Below are 21,436 nucleotides of genomic sequence, written 5' to 3' on the forward strand. Positions count from 1 at the left end.
CTCACACGCGATTCCCGAAGGGGTACTTCGATGTAAGTCACTACTCCAGGTTTTGCTTGTCCAGCATGTGACTCTACTGTGGTGTCTGGACAGGGTTGGAGCCACTGCCTATTTGTGGTTTCTGCCCTCAGGTACACCATCCCCTCTGGTGTTGAGCCTCTCTGGGATTTCCACTTGATGCCAGTCCCTCCTTCCTATGACAGTGGCCTCTCTTCAACCCTGACCCATGGCCTCCTTCTGTGTCCTAGCCAAGTTCCTCTCCCGCATCTCAGAGAAAGCTGAGGCTGCTGCTCAGGACTCTCTTGGCCTCTGCCCTGAGAGCACCACTCAGATCTGCATCCAGACCTGCTTCCCCACCCTCTGATTTCTTCTTGCCTAAGGCTGATCTCTTGACTCACTGCCCCATGTTCCATGTGCCCTTAAGTACAGTCTCTGCACCGTTCCTTCTGTGTTTACTTCTCTGGGCTCTACCCCTGAGCTTACACGGCTCTGTTCTCGCTCATCTTACAAACCCCTCCCTCAGGATCCAAGGCCCTTTTGAGTGTCTGCTGCTGATCAGTCTCTTCTCCCTCTTGATGAGGCTGCTGGAAAGAGTCATCTATACTCTTTCTCCACTTCCTTGGTTCCCATGACCTCCTGAACACATAAATTCTGGCTTCTCCCCTCGTTCACCAGTCCTGCCAATACAAGTTCACCAGTGGCCACTTAGCCGGTAAAGCTAGAGGACAGGTTTCAGGCTAATGCTTGTTAACTTGTCTGCAGCTGATTGCCCCTTTCTTTCTGATATTCTCCCCTCCTTTGAATTCTGGGACGCTGATCTCGGCTGCTTCTCTTTTGGCCTTTATGGTCATACTCCCTCTCTCTCTCCGTCTCAGCACCCTCCCTCCCCTGCTCCCCCCAGGCCCCTTTCCAGTGTGTTTCTAAGAAGATACATTGGGTTTGGGGGAGGCCAGTAAACCCAGGAATTCAGTTAGACCCTATTAGACCCTGGATGCCACCTCACCCAAGGGAACCCTGGAGAAGGCACAAGCAGAGGGAATCATGGTGTGAGGGAGAAAGAGACTCTGTTGTTGACTGGTCAAGGCCTGGAGCCCCAGTACTGAGAAGTCTGTGAGCCAATAGACTCCTCTCTTTATTTCTGCCTCAGTCAGGTCTTAAACCAACTAGGCCAGCTTCTTATCCCACATTGTTCCTGAGGCCAGGGAGAGATGGCAGCTCAGGGCACCTGCAAGATCTGTTCACTGTATAGCTGTGAGAAGGGTTGGTGGGAGGAGGGAGCCACTCCCAGGCATTTCACATATAGTTAACAGACCCATGTGTATCCTGGAGGGGGAGTGAGGGGTAGAGGGAGAGGGAAGCTACTCCCTAGGACTCCACCCCTACCTCATGTTGTCACTACACACCTTCTACAGGTGAACCCAGCCATTTCTGTTACTTGAGGTATCACCTGTACATGGATGATATCCAGATCTGTGTTCCCTGTCAAGGCTCGTCCTTGAGCTTCCAGCCAGTGTAGGCAAGAGCCTGTGGGACATCTCTACTTGGATGTTCCATGGGCTTCTCAAAATTCACATGTCCCAGACTGAAATCCTCATCCCTTTTTAAGCAACCTACCCTCCTTCCTTACCCCTTATCTCAGCAAAAAACACCTCCATCCACTGGCTGCCCAAGCCAGAGTCCTAAGGCCTGTGGATTCTACCTCCCTAATGTCTTCTGTACTTGGTGGCCCCGACTCCAGCCTCATGGTCACTTTTTTCTCAACTGGATTATTGAAATATCATTGTGACTTGTTGTGTACCTCCAGATCACCCCGAAAAATCATTCTTCATGTGTTCTTAAGCATTTATCTGTGTGAGTTCCTGATCACAGTGCTTACCTGTTTCAGGGCCAAACCTAAATTCCTCCCGTGTGTGGTCTTTGCAGTCCCGCGTGCACATTGTATTAAGCTTCCCCACCACTCAGCTGCTTTGTTTACCCCACATCCTCTGCAGGAATACCTTTACCCACGTCAGCTGGGTTCCATGTCTGATTGCTCTTCAGCACTCAGCTGCCATTCTCCAGGAAGCTCTCTCCAGGGAGCATTTTGCAGGGGTTAGATATTCGAGTTGGCTTCTGAGGTGGATGCTGAGTGTCTGGGAGCTATTTGTGACATTCTTGGCATTTATGAGACATGCCAATAATAGCTATGATTATTAGCCTTCTAGGGATCATAGGAGATGTATTCATATGTCATCTCATTGAATTCTTGGTACAAGTCCTCTAAAATTGATGGTATTATCTCTCTTTAGAGATAAGAGGACTAAGATTCAGAGAGGTTAAGTAACTTGTCCATAGTCACATAGCTGGTGGGTGCCATAGCGAGGCCTACCCAGACCCAGAGCCCCAGCTTGTTCAGCTGTATAATACTGCCTCCATCGATGTGGGCTCCTGGGCCTGCAGACCCATAGGAGACACATGGAGAGTGGACAGGGGCTCAAGGAAACCCCTAACTTTTGGCCTGCTTACTAACTCCACCTCGTATTTACTGTCCCCAGCTTTCTATCCCACATTGTTCCTGAGCCGCCAGGGCAAGCAAACTCTGGTCTCTGAAGCAGCTAACCCACTGCAGCAGGGGTTCACTCTGGGCACAGCCCCATCTTGAATATCAAGCGTAAGGAGCCTACTCTGAGGCAGCTCTTTCCTGTCAGCCATGCTCTGATCGTTGTTAATGATTGTGGGGAGACTCCCTTGCTTTCCAGGGAGGTTCACAGCCCTTCCTTAGTCTCCATAGGACCTGTTTTCTCACTATTGTCTGAGGAACACTCCCACCTTGCCCCCACCCTAAACTCTGCGTCTCCCTAAAGCTAACACACCACATCGCCTTCTTGACTTGAAACTGTCTTCATGGTCACAGGACCTGCTGAATTGATGTTCAGCAAGGTCTCTGCCACCTAACGGCCAAAGCTGGCTCTGCAGTCTTGGCTCTTGGCCTCCCTTGGCATCTGTCACATGACTCCTGCTCCCTCTGTTTCTCCTACCCCTTAGATCCTTCTCAGTGTCATTCTTTCTCGGTCCTTTTTGTGTAGGTGCTCCCTAGGGCTCTGGCCTCAGCCACATTCACTACTCTTTCCTCATATTCTTCCTGGGAGTGATTATCCTCATCCATGCTTTGGATGCCATCTAAGTTCTATGTTTTATGTTCAGCTGATTTTTCTACCCTTCATTCTCTCATGGCCAGCTGCCCAGGACCTTCATACTCCCCCGAACACTACTTCTGGGTGGGCTTCCTGGACTCCTCTGTAATAAAGGCCCTTCCCACTTGGGAGAAGGGGAGTCTGAGGCTAGGAGATTGGCCACAGCCCCCCAGCCCACGGCAGGGCTAGCCTGGCTGTGCTCACTGTACCAGTGGCCCTTTGAGGTGTGTGGTCCGAAACCCTGTGGGGCCTTGCTGGGATGATGCCCCTTTCCCACTGCACAGCTCCCTTGATGTGGGCATCTCTCCCCCTGACCCAGAGGCTCTTAGGAGCCTGACTGTTGACTTCTTCTGCTGCAGGAACCAAGTACCAGGCAGTGATGAGTGCGGACGACTGCTTTGGGATGGGCCGCTTGGCGTACAATGAAGGGGACTATTACCACACGGTGCTGTGGATGGAACAGGTGCTGAAGCAGCTTGATGCTGGGGAGGAGGCCATCACAACCAAGGCTCAGGTGCTGGACTACCTGAGCTATGCCGTCTTCCAGTTGGGTGACCTGCACCGTGCCCTGGAGCTCACTCGTCGCCTGCTCTCCCTTGGTAAGGAGGTTCTCGGGGAAGGTCAGATGGGTATGGGCAGCTGGCAGGAGAACTGGTTGGTCACTCTTGTGGCTACTGCCTGGCCATTCTCCTGGGACTGAGCCAGTCTGGCCAGTGACCAGTACCTTTCAGGTCCAGTCTGGCTACCAGGGAGCTCCTTACCCACCTCATTTCTGGCCTTAGTCCTTGCCTAGTTGCACTCAGGCCTGTGACACCTATGGCCCTACATGTTCCCTTTTAAAATAGGAATCCAGTGCAGTAGTGCCTTTGCAGCTATGCAGGGTGGAGCCTTCACTGAATCAGAAGCTGCTCGAGAGGCAAGCTGTACTTTAGAGTTGCTGCAGTGACAGTGACCTGATGCTTTGGTTAGATGCCTGAGGTCTAACTAGTGGGACTCACTATGGCATTGGTTTATGTCTTGTGTGGTTGGACTGAAGAAGATTAAAAGCTCTGCGTCTTTAAAAGCCATCTGTTCCCCTCTTACTAATATACGAGACTATCACAGTCTGGAATTTCATAGACCAGCAAAGACTTTCTTGTGCTGCTGTTTTTTGTGAGCCTGATGTCAGCTATGTATGAGGTTCCTGCAAGAGCGATTCTGTTGTGTTGGTAAGAGCCTCAGACAGGGAGTCAGGACACCTGGATTCCTGTTCTGTTAACCCTCACCTAAATCTCTTCAGCATTTTAGACCTCAGTTTACTTATCTGAGGAGGGGCACAGTAATCCTGCCAAGCTTGCTCCTTCAAGCTATAAGACCCACAGGGTGAAGCTGTGGCGGTGTCACATGACTGCTCTTTCTCCTGATATTTCAGCTGGCCTTCTAGCCGCGGCCAGCATGTGCTGTGGTCACTAGTGGTGGAGGTACTCCGGGGAATGGATGTAACTGGCACACAAGCCAGGAGGAGGAGGCGGGACTCTGGACTGCTTCTCTGGACTTGGGACCTCAAGAGAGGCCTGAGAGGACAGCCCCCTTGGTGGCCAGCTAAGGGTCTCCCGCTTTTTTGCTCCTTTCTCATCTCTGACCAGAGCAGGAACTGGCTTTTCTGCTCTGACTAGCAAACCCTCTTTGGGTGCTGTTGAAGACAGAATGCTGCAGGCAAGTGGGCTGCTAGGAGAGAAAACCGCTTATAGAATAATTTCTCTAAACGACCTAACAGATGTTTGTGGTTTCCTTTTCCTTCTTGTTCTTTGCTTTTTCTAGACCCAAGCCATGAACGAGCTGGAGGGAATCTGCGATACTTTGAACGGTTGTTGGAGGAAGAAAGAGACAAAATGGTATCAAATCAGACAGAAGCTGAGCTAGCAACCCAGGACGGCATCTATGAGAGGCCTGTGGACTACCTGCCCGAGAGGGATGTCTACGAGAGCCTCTGTCGTGGGGAGGGTGTCAAACTGGTGAGACACGTGGCGAGGCAGGGGCCCAGGCTGTGGACCTAGACTCTGGCCCTGGATAGGCAGATTTGGGGAGGATGTTCCTCTATCTGTAGGTTGTTCGTCAGCATCTTCCCTAGTTCTTTGTAGCATCTTCGGAGGTTGACACATGGGTGTTCTTTGAGGATTAAGGCAGGAAATGGTCTCCCCTCATGGCCCAGGCAGAGTTTCAATCCTCAAACTTATTCCCGAGCTCCCCTCCCCACTCCAATATGCCCAGCTTCTGCTTGGGTTACTGTTGAGAAGAAAACCGTGGGCGTAGACATGCCTCAAGCCCCAGGGGACATTGTGGTCTGTAGTTCCATCTGTAGTGAAGACAGGACAATTGCTGGAGTTTGGCGTTGGGTATCACTGGCCTTGGGGAGTCCTGGGATCCAGTGCTTCCTCAAGGAGGCGCAGATGTGAGTCTGCTTTTCTGTGCCTATTTGCTTGGCTCCCATTGGCCCTTCCTCCTGGAAAGGCTTCTTCCCTGTCCCAGCCCTTCAGAGCCACCCACACCCCTGTGAAAGGGGTCAGGGTTACCCTCTGCCACAGGACATGAGGTATTCTTGCAAAAGAAGAAACATTGCATGACTTGTGGGGTGTCATTTTATGCCTGTCCAGCTGAGGAGCTTTGGAGAAGTGGGAGGGAGCAGCTGCTGGATGGGGTGTGAGACTGATGTCTGCAGCCAGCCACTGGGACAGAGGGTTAGGACTCATTCGGCCTGTTGCTCTGTGCTCCCCAGACACCCCGGAGGCAGAAAAGGCTTTTCTGCAGGTACCACCATGGCAACAGGACACCACAGCTGCTCATCGCCCCCTTCAAAGAGGAGGACGAATGGGACAGCCCACACATCGTCAGGTACTACGATGTCATGTCTGATGAGGAGATCAACAGGATCAAGGAGATTGCGAAACCCAAAGTAGGTGTCTCTGCAGGCCCTTCTAGGGTCACTCATGCCTGGTACTATGGGACAGTTAGTTGCTTTCCTATCTTGGCCGGTGTCTAGCATGTGTTTGCTGTTGGGATACTGAGGTGCTACAGACTCAGTTTGACCCTTATGGGTCCAGTGGGAGAGAAAATTGAGGAACCAATGTGGAAGGCCAGGTGCCACGATAGAAGGGCACAGTGGGAGCAGGGCAGGCCCACAGTAAGTGTCAGCTCACCTGGTGGGTGGCTGGTTTGTGTGGGCAGATAGGAAGTTTGCTATAGGGTGCTGCCAAGCTGGGTCCTGTGGAGCCCCTGATTAGGACTGGGAAGTGATGGCTTAGAGCATAATGACCATCTTTACAGTATTGAGTCTTCTCATCCAAGAGCCCTTTGGCGTCTCCATTTATTGATTTCTTTTAAAATTGTCTGCACAACACTCTGCACATTTCTTTTAAGTTTATTCCTACGTAGTTTTTTGTTACTGTAACTTCACTTTGTTTCTTCGTCATTATGTTTTTACTGGTTACATTATGTTAGTTTACTACAATAGGCTAAACTGTCGATTAAAGAAGTATATTTCATAGGTATAGCTAATGTTTACTGAGTTTTTAAGCATGACAAGACTGTTGGTGATGAGCTTAGCTAGTACATCTGTTAAGCAGGCTCTGTCATTATCTTCATCTTATGCATGAGGAAACAGACTTGTGTAGGTCACAGCTAGTCATTGAGCCCACTCATTCCTCTTTTGGTTTTTAGCTGATTCTCTTGGGTTGTTCAGATAGTATTATCACCTTCAAATAAGAAAAATGTTGTCTTCTCCTTGTTAATGGTTAATAGTGCCTCTGTTTTTACTGTCTTATTGAACTACCCATAACTTCCAGAGCGTTGATACAAGAGGCATCCTTGTCTTGTTCCTGAATTAGCTGGAAATTCCTGTGGTATTTCACTGCTAAGTATCCAGTTGGCTGTTGGTTTTGTATATATGCCTTCAGGTTATAAAGTTGTTCTGATTCTAGTTCATGAAAGATTTGTTCCCATTCGACATCCTATCACTGGTGATTAGGAGGGAGGATTTAGTTGGACCCTCTATTGCTCTGCTCCTAATAGGATTGTAGTGGCCAGGAGGCCGGTGCTCATGAAGAGACGTAAAGTAGGTTCCTGTCCTGGTCCCCGGACCTCATCTTGGAATGACCTTGGCTCGAGGTACTAGGACCCAGCCCTTTGCACTCCCTGGATCAGCTCCAGAGCCCTCCTGGGAAGAAAACTACTTTCCTGGTTGCCATGTGAGAGAGGCACTATTGTGCCAGAATCTCCTTCCTTGTCCCTCAGAGATTCCTCCTTTGTCCCTCAGACCCAGGCACTGAAATCAATTTTTCTTTTCTTCCCTTCCCTTCCCTCCCCTCCCCGCCCCTCCCCTCCCCTCTCCTCTCCTTTCCTTTCCTCTTTTCTTTTCTTTCTTTCTCTCCCTCTCTCCCTTTCTCCCTCCTTCCCTGTGTGTGTGTGTGTGTGTGTGTGTGTGTGTGTGTGTCAGTGCGTGTGTGTGTTCATTCATGTGGGCACGTGCATGTATATGTGTGTGGCAGGGGCTGTGGTGGGGAGGGTTGGGAAAACTTGTCTTTGAATAGAAGCCATGTGAAGAGACAAACATGTTGGCCATTACAAGCCGACCTCTCCTTTCCGGAGTCTGTGAGGGACAGATGCTATGCTGGCTTTGAAGTAGGGCCGACGAGCTTAGCTTGGCCTGTGGGGAATGCTTGGCAGCTGCCTGTGAGTCCCCAGTCTGTTTTCAAAATAGCCCTGTCTGTCTCTGAGAGCAGAGCTCAGCTGCCCAGAACTTCCTGGTAGGCATCAGGCCAGCAGTGAGGCTCAGATGCTTGGACGGGGTCTGGCTGCGGCTGTAGTTGTCATCAGGGAGAAGTCATAGACAGGAGCTCTCAGGAAAGCCCTCTGTCCTGGGTACACTGGCCATCTTGCCAGAACATGCTGCAGCAGCAGTGTCCAGGTTGGCCGATCTCGCCTCCTGACCAGCCTACTGGTCCATTTAATCCTCTCCATTCCTTCTGCCACCCCGGCCCAGGCCACCATCACCTCTTGCTCTTACTTCTGCCTTGACCTCCTCACTGGCCTCCTTGTTCCCACTCTGGTCCTTCCTTAGCCAACTTTCCGTGAGGCATCTACAGGGACCCTTCTTACATGAGATTGTGAGTATCCTTCCCCTGTGTAAAGCCTTTTCTGTTTCTCATTGGCTACAGCATCACATCCAGGCCCAGACCCCACTTACCTCTTCAGCCTCTTCTCTTAGCTTTAACTTCAAATCCAGTCAGTGCCACACCCATCTTCATCCTGGGTGTGGGATTGCTGTTCTTTGTTCTTTGCATTGCTGTTCTTTCCTTCTTCCTGTAATGCTCCCCGCTTGGCTAACTCCTACTTACCCTTCAAGTCTCAGCTATGTTGCCCTTTCTGCAGGAAACCATTCTTGACCCCACACACTGAGCTCCTACAGACAACAAGCTTACCCCGCTTCCAGCTCTTCCCATGCTGTGTGGCAATTACCTAGCTAGTTTCTGCCCTCCCCACTTGACTGAGTTGTATGAAGGCAGGGGCCATGTCTTGGTCATCCAGTATAGTGCTGGACACATAGTAGGCACTCATTAAATTATTGAAATTAAGAGGAAGTGCTCTTGGGTGGGCATATCTGGGTCTGTGGTCCCACCCACATGAGGTCATTAGGACGGTCTATAGATGAAGCACTGGGGGCTGGCTCTGGGCAGCAGGTCCTTCTTGGTAGTATCACTGCCTCTGTCTGTGGGGACTGGAGGAGATGAGGTAAGTGAGAGGTGTCTGTGTATGTGAAGTGTGTATGTGGAGTGGATGGCTTACAGGCAGCAGTTCACTTATTTTGACTTGTCGAGTCTTTTCTTGATTCTATCACCTGACCTTGCGAGTCTCCTAAAGGAGTAGAAACTGCCTCCTGAGTTTGCTCCGGTAGCAGCAAGAGCCCAGTGTGAGCTGAAGCAGCAGCAGAGTATATGGGCAGGTTTCTTGGCAGAGGAGTCTGCTGAGGTTCAGAAGCTCGGTGGACTTGACCAAGTTGAAAGGAGCATGCAATTGAGGCTCGGGCATGGTGGCACAGTCTGAATGTGGCGGAAGCAGCCAAGTGGAGGCTGTGCTCAGGCAGGGGTGGGCCTGGTGAGAAAGGAGGCTGTCCAGGAAGATGGGTGGATAGACAGAGCAGACTCCATAGGCATAATTCTGCAGATAGCATGGCTCGGGTGGGAGCAGGGGTGGGCAGTGACCAAGTGGTTCAGTGGCCAGAGTCTGACAACAGAGCAAGAATATAGAAGCCTCAGACTACTGCCCTGGCCTGGCTTGCAGGATCCTGGGACCTTGGCTAGGGCCACTGCCTGCAAAGCTTCTTTCCCCATTGGCCTGACTGGCAAATCTGGTCCCAGTCTCTCCAGGAAAACACCCAAGGCAAAGAAGGATAAGTCTGCCCTCTCTTCCTGCCTTCCAGCTTGCACGAGCCACTGTTCGTGATCCCAAGACAGGCGTCCTCACTGTTGCCAGCTACAGGGTTTCCAAAAGGTTAGCAAAGGTGATGGTGGCGGGGTGACTGCTCAAGCCCCAACTCCAGGGCCTCCCAGTTGCTACCCTAGACTCCCAAGGGAGGTGTGGCTTTGCCTGTCTTACCTGCTAGCACCTCCCCCACTTCGAGCACTCACCCTGTGCTGCCTGTTAGTGCTGGCCCTGACTCTGGGGAGAGAGTGCAAGGCCTCAACTAAGCCTGCCTTCCCCGCCTCTCTCCCTTTAACTTTGGCTTAGCTCCTGGCTGGAGGAGGACGATGATCCTGTTGTGGCTCGAGTGAATCGTCGGATGCAGCACATCACAGGGCTGACAGTAAAGACTGCAGAATTGTTGCAGGTATGGTGGTCCTTGGGACTCTGGGAATAGGAGGAAAGGAGTATTTCTGGCTGGCTGGTCTGCCCAGGGCCAGGCCTTGGGACGCTTGCCCAACAAACTGTATGATAGCACAATGCTGTGAACATGGAGCAACCTCACACTGGGAAGCCAGGATTAACATGCCTGCCGGCATTCGGCAGTTAGCATTCAACAAATATTGACTAAGTATTGTCTGTGTGCCCAGGTGTCATACTAGGAGCTAGAGTCAGTGGTGGGTACAGCAGGCCTATTCCTATATTTTTGACTACAGAAGCTGACATCCTGAGTTGTTCCAGGGACACCTCTAAGAGAGCTATAAATATCTTCAGAGGTCATGGTTTATCCTTGTCAAATGCACTTGAAGGTAAAGTATTCTGTGACATGCTGGTAGAAGTGAGAGTCCTGGACCAGTTGTCTGGTGAAGGTGGAAGCTTCTTTTCAAAACACCCGCTGTGGACCCCTAGCTTCCTGCCCATTTTAAAGGTGATTGTGAGGACATACGCAGCTGAAGTTTTGGGTGAAGCTCCTAATAATGAATCTTTGGTCTGTTGGGTTCAAGTCAGCACTGGCCATGCTCCTTGCTGAACATCAGAACTTCTGGGTTCTGTTGTAAACTGAGGGCTGGGACATTGCCTGAGAAATTTCGCTGGCTTTTTTCTGGTCTCTTGTAACTGGCCAGAGTTTCTGTGTATTCTCTCTCTCTCTCTCTCTCCCGCCTCCCCTCTCTCTCTCTATCAGAAAGCCAAATTTGAAAGTCATCTTTATAGATTTCTGTGAAGTCTGCCACAGTTTTTATAAACATGCCGATTACCTCATAAACAGTCTTGTGAAAACTTGATGTAACCTTTTTAGTTCACTTCAACTTAGTGAATTGTTCAGCCTAATTTTTAAGTAAGTTCTGCAGACAAGCACACTGATAAAGGATTTCTGCCACATCTCCCATTTCTTTCTTCTGTGTGAGAACACCTCCATTTCAAGAGCAGTAAGGGCTTTCGGTGGACTAGGTACATCCCTATTGGCATTGTTGTGCTTCATATCTTCCTGGAGCAGGTTTTTTTTGGTTGTTGTTAGGATACCTGCCACTGCTTCCTGTGCATCAGAGCTGAAGGTAGGAGTCTCATCGTCCTGATCGAGGATGACATTCTGCTTGATTGGCTGATTTCATATATACCCTGGATCAAAGGGCTTAGAAGACTGAATGGGACCTGTACCCCTGCTGCTTTCCTGGCTGGCTTTCTGGCTGCACCCTCTATAACCTATATGACACATAGCCCCAGAAGACAGCACCTTCATGTTTGGACTGGCTTTTCTGCCACAACTGTGGCTTTATCTCCTTTGACCTTTCATCATATTCTATCTCAAAGGATGTTGGGGACCTGAATGCCAGCAATCCTGGGGGAGCCTTTCCAAGGCTCTTTTGGAAAGTCCAGACTACTTCCAAGGAGCTGAGACACCGTTTTTGTTTGTTTCTTTTTCTTGAAGCTGCCCTGGCATTTCCTTTGCCATCCAGCAGTGTTGCAAATGTTGATCCTGAATGGTTGCGGGGACAGGCACCTGGGCTTCAGTACGTGTCTCTAAGTGCCATTCCACACAGACTGCATGCAGCATGATAAATGCCTAGGCACCTGCAACAGCCTGCACACCATGGTCCCTGTAAGAACGCTGCAGGCTTCTGGAAAGGAACTGGTTCTTCTGGACCTCTGTTGATGCTACCTGTTGACACTCGTTCAGCTATAGTTCAGTTTGTTCAGCCAAAGTGTTTGCTATAGGTCATTTAGAAAAAGAAAGGGAAATTGAGGTTTTCTTGTGACTTGGATGAGGGCCAGATAGAAGAAGAGAAGCTGCACTGCTAGAATTTTCTAAGATTGAAGACGCTTCTGAATCGATGTCTCAGCCTCACCAAAAAAGTAATTTCTAACCATTTTTTTTTGCTTTCACTTTGATCTCAGCATCACAAAAAACCATGTCTTTCAAATAACCGACTCTTCTACTTTTGTAGCAACAAACCTAAAGATTCAAATGAATACCTCCTCACAGCAATCAGTTTTGATGTCTAGTTCCTTGTCATTAAAGATGTGAGTCTGGAGACTGGAGTTCGCCCATACAATGAATCTGATTGCTGCAAATCCAGAAGTTTCTATGACGCTTGAACTATATGGGGACAGTATTAAATAATGTAGGTACAGTAGCTTCAGTACCATGATCAAATGCAATTCTCCAGCTGTTAAAAGATGAGCCAGCTAGAGCAATGCAGCTTCTTTTGCTCCCTGGCATGTGACAGTGTAAGTACTACATCCAACAAGTGGAGGTGTTGGAAAATGCAGCTGTGCTTTGCAGCTCCAACAATAAGTAGTGATTGAATTTTCCTGAGTGCAGTGGCATACTAATCACAGTCATGTTTAAAATTTTCTTGAAGTTCTCAACTAGAGTGGATCCAAAGCAAAAGCATTTGTACTGTCACTTCATCAACTTCTCTAGCACTTTCCTTCCTAGATATACTTCCAGCCATTGGGCCACATGCTGAACCAGCCTCCTGCACCATCGATAGGATTTCCCCCTCTTTTTGGCGTGGGAATCTTGAAGGCTGAAGCAGTAGATGACAGCCGTTTTCATCCACTGAGTCTTCATATCAAAATTTTAATTTTTGTGGAGACTGAAAATCATGCTGCCCAAATTCTGTACTTTGTCACGTTAGACAAATATTGTTTGTGTTCCAACATGAAGATTTCCTCTCTTGTAAAGCCCACGCTGCCTTTCCCTCCCTCATGTCTAAGGGCCTCTATCATTGCCAGTTTTGCCCTCACCTGACTGTTGGAGTGGCCAAAAAGGACATATGAAAACTACCAATTTTCTGAGGACTAATAGCTGAGCCTCAAAGGTTTTTAGGGTTTCCCAGATGGACATTGGTGGTGCCACTTGATCAGCCAGCTTTTATATCAGATCCTGCACTTCATCTTGAACTTTGTCTCTCTGTCTACTAAAGCTAAAATAACCATTGTAACTTAGGGCTTATATTGTGCTGATAAACTTCACAAAGGCATTTACAATTTTCTAATCCAATTAATGATACCAGGTAGCTGCTGTAGCTGAGGTGGCTCAGGTCATGTTTTAGGCCCAGACCTATGCTGGGGACGGTGAGGTAGAGTAGCAGTTCTTGGCCACCCTGTAGCTGGCTGCCCATGTCCTGCTGCTTCACTTGGATGCAGAAGTACTCCATGCAGTGGGCCACTGTGGGGGACATGTTAGCCCTGCCCAGCCTGACCAGGAACAGCTACTGGGACACCACGATAGGCAGGAGCAGTGCCCGGGACTGAGTAGCTCCCAAACTAGCATTTAAAAAAAAAAAATTCCCAGCCTTGAATTCGTTATTGGCTTTCCTCTGGATTAGTTTCATTATCTCCCAAACAAAGAGAGCCTGCCTCAAGGGCTCCCCCTACTGCCATCTGAGTGTCTCCAAAGGGCTGAGTGGCCCATCGTGTTCTGTTTGGGAAGCCACATTTGTGCTGCAGCCTTACTCTTCCTCTAGCTCTAGAGCTGTTTGCAGTGTTTACCTGTGCTGACGGGGCGTAGTTACTCTCCACCTTAACGAGGCTAGTCTTGGGGGTTCTCGTTTGGGGGTTTATGTTGTTCTGGTTACCTCTCAAGGAGATAGTACCCCTTGAGAGACGGGCTGCCTCATGGTTGTTCATGCTGCTGACAAGCTCCACCACTGCTCTTTCCCACCAGGTTGCTAATTACGGAATGGGAGGACAGTACGAGCCACATTTTGACTTCTCTAGGGTAAGGCCCAAACCACCAGTGCTTTTAAAGGGTCCTGCCCCAGCTGGTTTGAGAAGGCTGGAGCTTCTAGAAGCACTTCAGCCTCCACGCCAGGCTCCCCTGCCTAACGAGAGCCAACTCGTTGTTACTGGAGAAGCCCAAATCTGGAATCACAGCCCAAGGCAGCCTGGCTGTTTTCCCTGTGATGTGGGGGTGTGTTCTTCCCACCCAACTCTGTCATTCTTTGCCCTGACTCTAAAGCAGAGGACCTCACTAGGTCTCCGTGAAAGCTGTCCCTGCCCCCTTTACCATGTTTCTGCCCTGGCAGGGTTTACTTGGCAGCCTTGGCCCATGGTCCAGGCTGATGTATATATCACACACTTGTGACCTTTTCTGAATCTTTTGGTCCCAATCCTGTGGGTGGTGGGTGAAATCAGTTGCAAACTTGGGTGAAAGTTATTGTTTGTTGCAGCGACCTTTTGACAGCGGCCTCAAAACGGAAGGGAATAGGTTAGCGACGTTTCTTAACTATGTAAGTATAGGGTCCAGGCCCGCCTGTTTACTCTCACTTAATTTTATAGAACGATGAGCAAGATGTTTTCAAGCATTTAGGGACGGGGAATCGTGTGGCCACGTTCTTAAACTACGTGAGTATGACGTGTGCAGTGTGTGGGCCTTCAGGGGAGCCTAGGTCTAGAATGCTCTCTTATATCCACCCACGCCTATCAGGGCTGATAACACCAGCATTGCTCAGCGGCTGGGTTCTTCAGGCCCTCAGCATCCTTTTTGGCTGGAGAAGAGACTTAGCCTCTGTTTTCATCTGCGGACTCCCCCTACCTTCCAGGGCTTTCCTGTCCCTGGTTCCTTTTTTAGGGGCCCAGTGTTAGGCTGGACTTGTGGCGTAGGTGCCCTGGTAGGTTCCCTCCTTGGCAGCAAAGTTAGGAGGCAGCCATGAGGTTCTCTTAGATGAAACATGCCTTTGTTTCCCCAGACCCGGTGGCCTGCCTCCCACCTGCTGCTTGTGTTCCAGCCACAGGCCGTCAGGTTTACCTCTCTCATGAAGAACAGTTTCCGCTCCCCTCTGCCGAGAGAGCCAGCTAGAAAGAGGCAAAAAACTGTCAAGAAACTTAGAGACAGAAGCCATTGTCCATTTTTTCCCTTGGTCTCTCATTTACATTTTATTGTGTGGTTTTTATGTGCTGGGGACTGTCATGAACATGCTGGTGAGTGGGACTCTCTGCTAAGGCTTATGGTCTAATATGAGAGGCTTAAATGTAAGAGAGGTAATTGTTTAGTTACCATGGTGACAAGTGCTTTGATGAAGTAGCTCAGGCTTGGGGTTCAGAGAAGGCCTCCCTTGGGAAGTAATGTGTCAATATTGAGACTTGAAGATTGGGTGGAAATTAGCTGGTGGAACTTGGAAAGTGTGTAGAGACCTGGAAGCGGGAAGGAGCGTGGGATGTTGGAAAAATAGAAAAGACTGGTGGCTCAGAGGCAGTGCATGAATTGAGAGTGGCTAAAGAGAGAGGCTGGTGAGACTGACAGGGCCTTCGGGTTCTAGAAAAGAGTTTGGATTTGATCCCCAGGGCAGTGGCCATGAAGAGTTTTCATCTTACTCATTTTCCATGTCTGTCAAGTGCCCTTCAGTCTGTCTGGTATGTGTCCTGTGGAAATATTTATTAGCTCCAAATATTATTACATTATAGGCAAAATACTTGAAGTGAGAGAGCCAGACGAGAAAGAAGTGGTGCTTTGGGCATGAGTTGCGGCACACTCTGTGGGCATGAATGCAGCCTTGCTTCCATGGAACTTCTGTTTATTTTGAGACCTCACCACGGGAGAGAGCAGGGCCTCTGGAGAGACAGTGCCCTACCTGGGGAAGGCACTGCTCTGGGAGGGTGAAGGTCTCACTAGAGCAGCAAGTTATTAGAACCAGGGAGCTCATGGGGCATAGTGGCCTAGGCGAGACCCAGACTAGATGGGGTACAATCGGTCAGGGGTTGGCAGACATCTCTGAGTACAGACTCAAGATTGTTCTCATCTGAGGACAGCTGGAATGTAGGTCTCCTGCAGGCCTACAGCTCTTGAGTGCCCATGGCATGGAGACTTTTGGCGAATCACACAGATTAAGCAGGATTTAGGGAGGGGCAGGGCATGGGAAGAGCCTTTCTGGGCTGAAGAGCTGACTATGGATCTGAGCCTCCAAGCAGTGCTGTTTATGCTCAGAGGAGGGTGATCTGCACACCTTGTCATGTCCTCTGTGGCTCAGTTGCTCTGAGAGCCTTGGGTAGAAGGGCCAAGCTTTATGCCTTGTGTTCCCAGATGAGCGATGTAGAAGCTGGTGGTGCTACTGTCTTTCCTGATCTGGGGGCTGCAATCTGGCCTAAGAAGGTAAGTTCTGGTTCTTGTGGGTCATGCTGAAGCAGGGCTTCGGGTCCCCCATTCCCATTCCTTAGCCTGCTTAACTTACTGGGAGGGGCCTTAGTCCCTTCCTGCCTGAACTCTGACCTCGTGACTTCAGCTTCTATCTGGGGAAAAGGGGTGGGTAGGGAGGTCTCTTTAAGAGCAGCTAGGTTTCCAGACATCTACCATGCCTTGAAGGGTAGGTGCTTTCTGGGGAACTTCTTTATCACTGGAGTCCCAGAGCCCTCTCCCCCTGTACACAGGAAAGTGAGGGCGTTTCTGCTCAGGGAGGGGCTTTGTGGTGCTTGGAGTCAGGTTCTCGAGCCCAGTCTCTAAGGATGTGGTTTGACAGGCCATCTCTTTTCCCAGGGCACAGCAGTATTCTGGTACAACCTCCTGAGGAGTGGAGAAGGTGACTACAGAACAAGACATGCGGCCTGCCCCGTGCTTGTGGGCTGCAAGTGGGGTGAGTGGCTTAATGTGTGGTGTTGGCCTTGGTGGCCTAAGTCTGGGCTTTAGTGGCTGGCTTTAAGCTCTGAGCTAGGAGACAACTGCTGCCAGATTTTCACAAAACCAAGATTTTCCTTTTAAATTTTTTTTTTCTCCTGCTAACTGGTAGTCCCATCTAGCCATGTAGCTGTCCACTCAGCTGGTTATGTGCCAAGACAACCATTTGGGATCACTCTCAGAGATGCCAATAGAGCTGAAGAAGCCCCAAGGAAAACTAGAACAAGCATCAGAGGTCTCGGGTGGCTCCCCAGACGAGTGGACTCTGGCAGGGGTTCTGAGGGAGTGCTGGAATCAGGGGGAACAGGTGTCCTAAGCAAGCAAGGCCCAAATGGAACAAGGCACAGGCTAAAACCAGCATCATAGGTATGAGGACTGGCTGCCTTTGTCACCTGAATAATGGGAGGCCTGTGGAACAGGAGCCAAGAGATGAGATTTGAGACAGGGACAAAACCACAGAGGCTGAAGCTTTAGCCTCCTTCTGGAAGCAGCTGTGGTGAGTGAGCTGTGGAGAGGCTTGAACTGGGATGTGACAGGAAGTGATCACAAAGAGATGAGTTTGTAGCACTCCTGGGGAGTTTTAGGGATAAATAGTGATAGGTTTAAAGAAAATTAAGCAAATAAAAAAGAAAATCGAGGCAATTGCTGACTTTAGGGAAAAGAAAAAATTGTACAAGAGAAGAAATGTAAGTATAATCTATTAGGTAGCTCATGTGTGAGCAGTGTTTATATGACATAATGTAAACACTTAATATGAATTTAACTAAAACTTGTGATTTAACTCTACTAGGAAGACAGGAAGGAATAAGTATATATTTTAGGGCTAAAAGAATTCCAAAATTGGAAGTAAGAAATAGCATTATAAGCATGTTATTTAGAAAAATAAGGATAAATATCAGAAGAATCAACTAAAGAAGTTGAATATCTTCTGGGGATTAGTGGTGGGAATGGGTAGGTAAGGAGATTGCTGTTTATCATTATAAGCTTTGTAGACAGTTTGAGATTTTTCAATGAAGTATGTGTATTTTAAAATTATATTTAAAAAGCTCTATGATTTCAGTAGTGCATTAGAATAAGTTTGTTTTATTCATTGTGCAAGAGTCTATGTTGAGGAATGAATTGGTGATTCATGTGCATCTGAGATATAACTTTAGGTGACAGACAGTGCTAGCACCAGCTCTGCCTCTTCGTTACCCACAGCACACAGATTGGATCTGCTGGCCCACAGCTCCCAAGGTTGATGTCCAGGCCCTCCACAATCCTGACAGGCTTCCTCATCCTCATCTCCTACCTCTCAGTTCCCACCTGCCACAGTCTAGTAATATCAAGCTTCTTGGGGTTCTTAACACACCAGGGTGGTTCATACCTTGATGTCTTTCTCGCCCTTTTCCCAGTTCCTGGACCCCCTTGGCATAGAAGCCATCGTGGTCTATCTTCTTACCTGGACAACTCCTATTCAACTTCATATCCCAGGTCTGGGAGTTCCCCTTCCTCCACATGATTAGATGCCCTTTGACTCTGTTTCCATGGCAGCCTTATACATGTCTCTCTTGTGTCACTGGCAGACTTATACAATTATCTGTCTTCCTCACAAGCTCCTGAGCAACTTGAGGCCTGAGACCATGTTGTACTCACATCCGATTCTCAGGGCCCAGTGCGAGATCCATCCTGAAGGAGCCATTAATTTTGGGCGCTGAAATAAACAACAGGATTGTAACATACTTTCTGTCTGTTCACAGTCTCCAATAAGTGGTTCCATGAACGAGGACAGGAGTTCTTGAGGCCGTGTGGATCAACAGAAGTTGACTGACATCCTTTTCTGCCCTTCCTCTTCCTGGCCCCCCAGCCTTTTGTCTTCAAGTTCAACGTGACAGACACCTTTCTATGTTCCAGCCCCTGTCAGGCAGGTCTTTGGAGTAGTGAATGTTTGTCTGGAGCAGAGAGAGTGGACAGGGGAGGGTCGTTGGTGACCTTGGTCCCAGCCTCTCTGGTCAGCCTGTGCCATCTCAGGTCAGAGCTGCTGTCGCAGAGTCGGGCTGTCTAGCACCTAGCAAGGTGCCTTTGTACCTCAGATGTTTTAGGTGTGAGATGTTTCAATGAACCAAAGTTCTGATACCTTGTTTACATGTTTGTTTTTATGGCATTTCTATTAATGTGGCTTTAACCAAAAAATAAAATGTCCCTGCCAGAAGCCTTAAAGAGCCTTATTTGGAGTATTTTTTTTAAGATGGGGGAGCTTTTACCAATTCACCATTTCCTATGCATCTATAGAGGTAGAAGCTGGGTAACTTCAGTGGCAAAACCCTGACCTTGAGTACTGGATCTGGTTTTAACACTTATATCTCCTACAAGCTTTAGTGTCCTTTCTGGAAAGTAAGGGAAATAGTCTCTCTCTGCCTGCCAGAGAACCTAGAGATCATAATATGTTCACGATTGTGATGCTGTTATAATTTGAAATCTATTTTAAAATTTGAGATATACACACAGAATTGTGAAACTCAGATGTACAGTTTAAAGACTGTGAAGGTGAGCACAAGCACCTGTGTCACCAGCACGCAGATCATTTTCAAATCCACACCCAGGAGCCCCTTGTGAGCCTCTCCTGGATCACATCTCCCACCCTCTCCACCCACCCTGGTACCTTGGCAGTAACCATTGTCTGTCTAATGATATGTGGTAGTCATTCCTTGGTTCTTCTTTGCAGTTTTACTATCTGTGTCTCTGTCCCTAAACAAGTAGTCATTTTGTTTTCCCTGATTTTTGAACTCTTTATAAATGGAGCCAGAGTACATTTTGTGGGGAGTTTGGCTTCTTTCATTCAGCTGTTATTTTTAAGATTAATACATGTTGTTCTATAGCTATAGCTTGTTTTAATTTGTATAGTTTACTGTTTTGTTAATGTATATGATGAGACGATACCTTAAATAGCCAATATACTACTGATAGACATTTGAGTTGGTTTCAGTCTTTGTATATTATGAGTAATGCTGTTGTTTTTATATGTGAATCTTGATGCACATAAACACACATCTCTGTAGAATATATATCTAAAAGTGGAAATGCTGAGTCTTAGTAAGCGAGTCTTTAATCTTATCATATAATGTATTACAGAGTGGTTATGCACATTCCCAGCAGGAGTAAATGAGAGATCCCAACCTTCTCCAATATTTGGTATTGTTACACTTCGGCATTTTATATGGTTTATATGGTATTATCTATTTTAACACGATTGTTAATGACATCAAATACTTTTTTGTATGTTTATTAGTTTTTGTTTCTTTAATTGCCTATTCAAGTCTTTCTCTTACTGATTCATAGGAATTTCTAATATATTATGGACACAAGGTCTGTTGGTTATATGTTTTACAAATGTCATCTTTTTTCTAGATTGTCTTTTCACTCTTAGTTCTGTCTTGATGAACAGTTCTTAATTTTTATGTCAAATTTATCAAGTTTTTCCTTTTTGATTTATGTTTTTTATGTCTTGTTTAAGAAATTCTTCTATATGCAAAGATTATGAAGGTATTTTCTTTATTATTTTCTAAAAGCATTATAGTTTTGTCTTTTTCCTTTATGTTCTTTAATACACTTGGGTTTTATTTTTGCATTATAGTATGAGGTAGAAGGGCTGACTTAAAAAATCTTTTTTGCGTATTTTATTAGGGTAGGATAGGCTTATGCTACAGGAATAAAATAACCCCTCTCAGTGGCATAATATATAAAACTGTGCCTCATGGAAAAAATCACTGAGTCTAGAGCAACTGCTGCCTGTCTAGTACCATCTAATTTCCCTCTAATGCTTTCCATTGGCAGAACCTAACAGGAAGCCAGCTGGTAAGGGCATCTGGGAAATGCAGTTTACAGAATTACAACTCTAGTATAGCAGCAGAGTGTAGAAGGATGAGCCGAGCATAGAGCTGAGAAATAACAGAAAAATTACTGGCATGCTAGTTTTCATTTTTCCTATTCAAGAGTCTTTGGGCTTCTTGAATCTGTATAATATCTTTAATCAGTTTTGGAAAATTATTAAATCATTTTCTCTTTCAATATTTTGTGTTCCTTTTGGAACTCTTGTTAAATGTAAATTAGACTATATCATACTATTCTTATCTCTAACCTGTCTTTCATATTTTAGTAGCTATGTTATATTTTGGGATAATTTTTACAACTTCTAGTTTACTAATTCTCTCTTCTATTAAATGCACCTAGGATTTTTTCTTTCAGCACTTTAAAGATATAATTTCATATTTTCTGGCTTGCACAATTTCTGTTGAAAATTCAGCTGTCTTGTCCTTTTTTTGCTCTTTTGAAAGTCATTTTTTCCCCGACCTCCTCTCTACTGTCTGCTTTTTAAGATTTTTCTTTGTTTTGGTTTTCAGTCTTACTATGATCTATGTAGTGTGAATTTCTGTCATTTTCCAGCTTGGGATATAGAGCTTCTTGAATTTGTGAGTTGATGTCTTTGATCAGTTTTGAAAATTTATCAGACATAATTCACATATTGTTTCTGTCCCATTTTCTGTCTCCTCTCTTTCTGGGACTCCAATAACCTGGATATTAGAACTTTTCACTGTGTTTTACATGTCTCTTACTCTGTTTTCCATCCTTCTCCCTCCCCGCCTCCCGCCTTCTGCTTCAGACTAGATATTTTCTATTGATCTACCTTCTAATTCATTTATCTCTTCTGCTGCTAAACCTATCTATCGAGTTCTTA

The 21,436-nt window shown here is 47.4% G+C and overlaps 1 protein-coding gene across 4 annotated transcripts in view; it reads left to right on the top strand.

The window, feature by feature from the left end:
* Nucleotides 1–18,921, top strand: part of P4HA2 (prolyl 4-hydroxylase subunit alpha 2) — a 33,611-nt gene extending 14,690 nt beyond the window's left edge. For 2 of the 4 annotated variants that reach the window (XM_015598196.2, XM_025040635.1), the window contains 10 exons: nt 3,533–3,772; nt 4,974–5,167; nt 5,929–6,105; nt 9,628–9,698; nt 9,936–10,035; nt 13,780–13,833; nt 14,394–14,459; nt 16,135–16,203; nt 16,585–16,681; nt 18,462–18,921. In XM_015598196.2, coding sequence (XP_015453682.1) covers nt 3,533–3,772; nt 4,974–5,167; nt 5,929–6,105; nt 9,628–9,698; nt 9,936–10,035; nt 13,780–13,833; nt 14,394–14,459; nt 16,135–16,203; nt 16,585–16,681; nt 18,462–18,532 — 1,139 coding nt within the window. In that variant the 3' untranslated portion in view covers nt 18,533–18,921. Of the gene's footprint in view, nt 1–3,532; nt 3,773–4,973; nt 5,168–5,928; nt 6,106–9,627; nt 9,699–9,935; nt 10,036–13,779; nt 13,834–14,284; nt 14,345–14,393; nt 14,460–16,134; nt 16,204–16,584; nt 16,682–18,461 lie in introns of all 4 variants that reach the window. The other 2 variants (XM_025040636.1, XM_025040634.1) reach the window with 2 other exon arrangements.
* The last annotated feature ends 2,515 nt before the right edge of the window (nt 18,922–21,436 follow it).

This window comes from Pteropus alecto, unplaced genomic scaffold (genome assembly GCF_000325575.1).
Source record: "Pteropus alecto unplaced genomic scaffold, ASM32557v1 scaffold78, whole genome shotgun sequence".
Taxonomy (NCBI): Eukaryota; Metazoa; Chordata; class Mammalia; order Chiroptera; family Pteropodidae; genus Pteropus; species Pteropus alecto.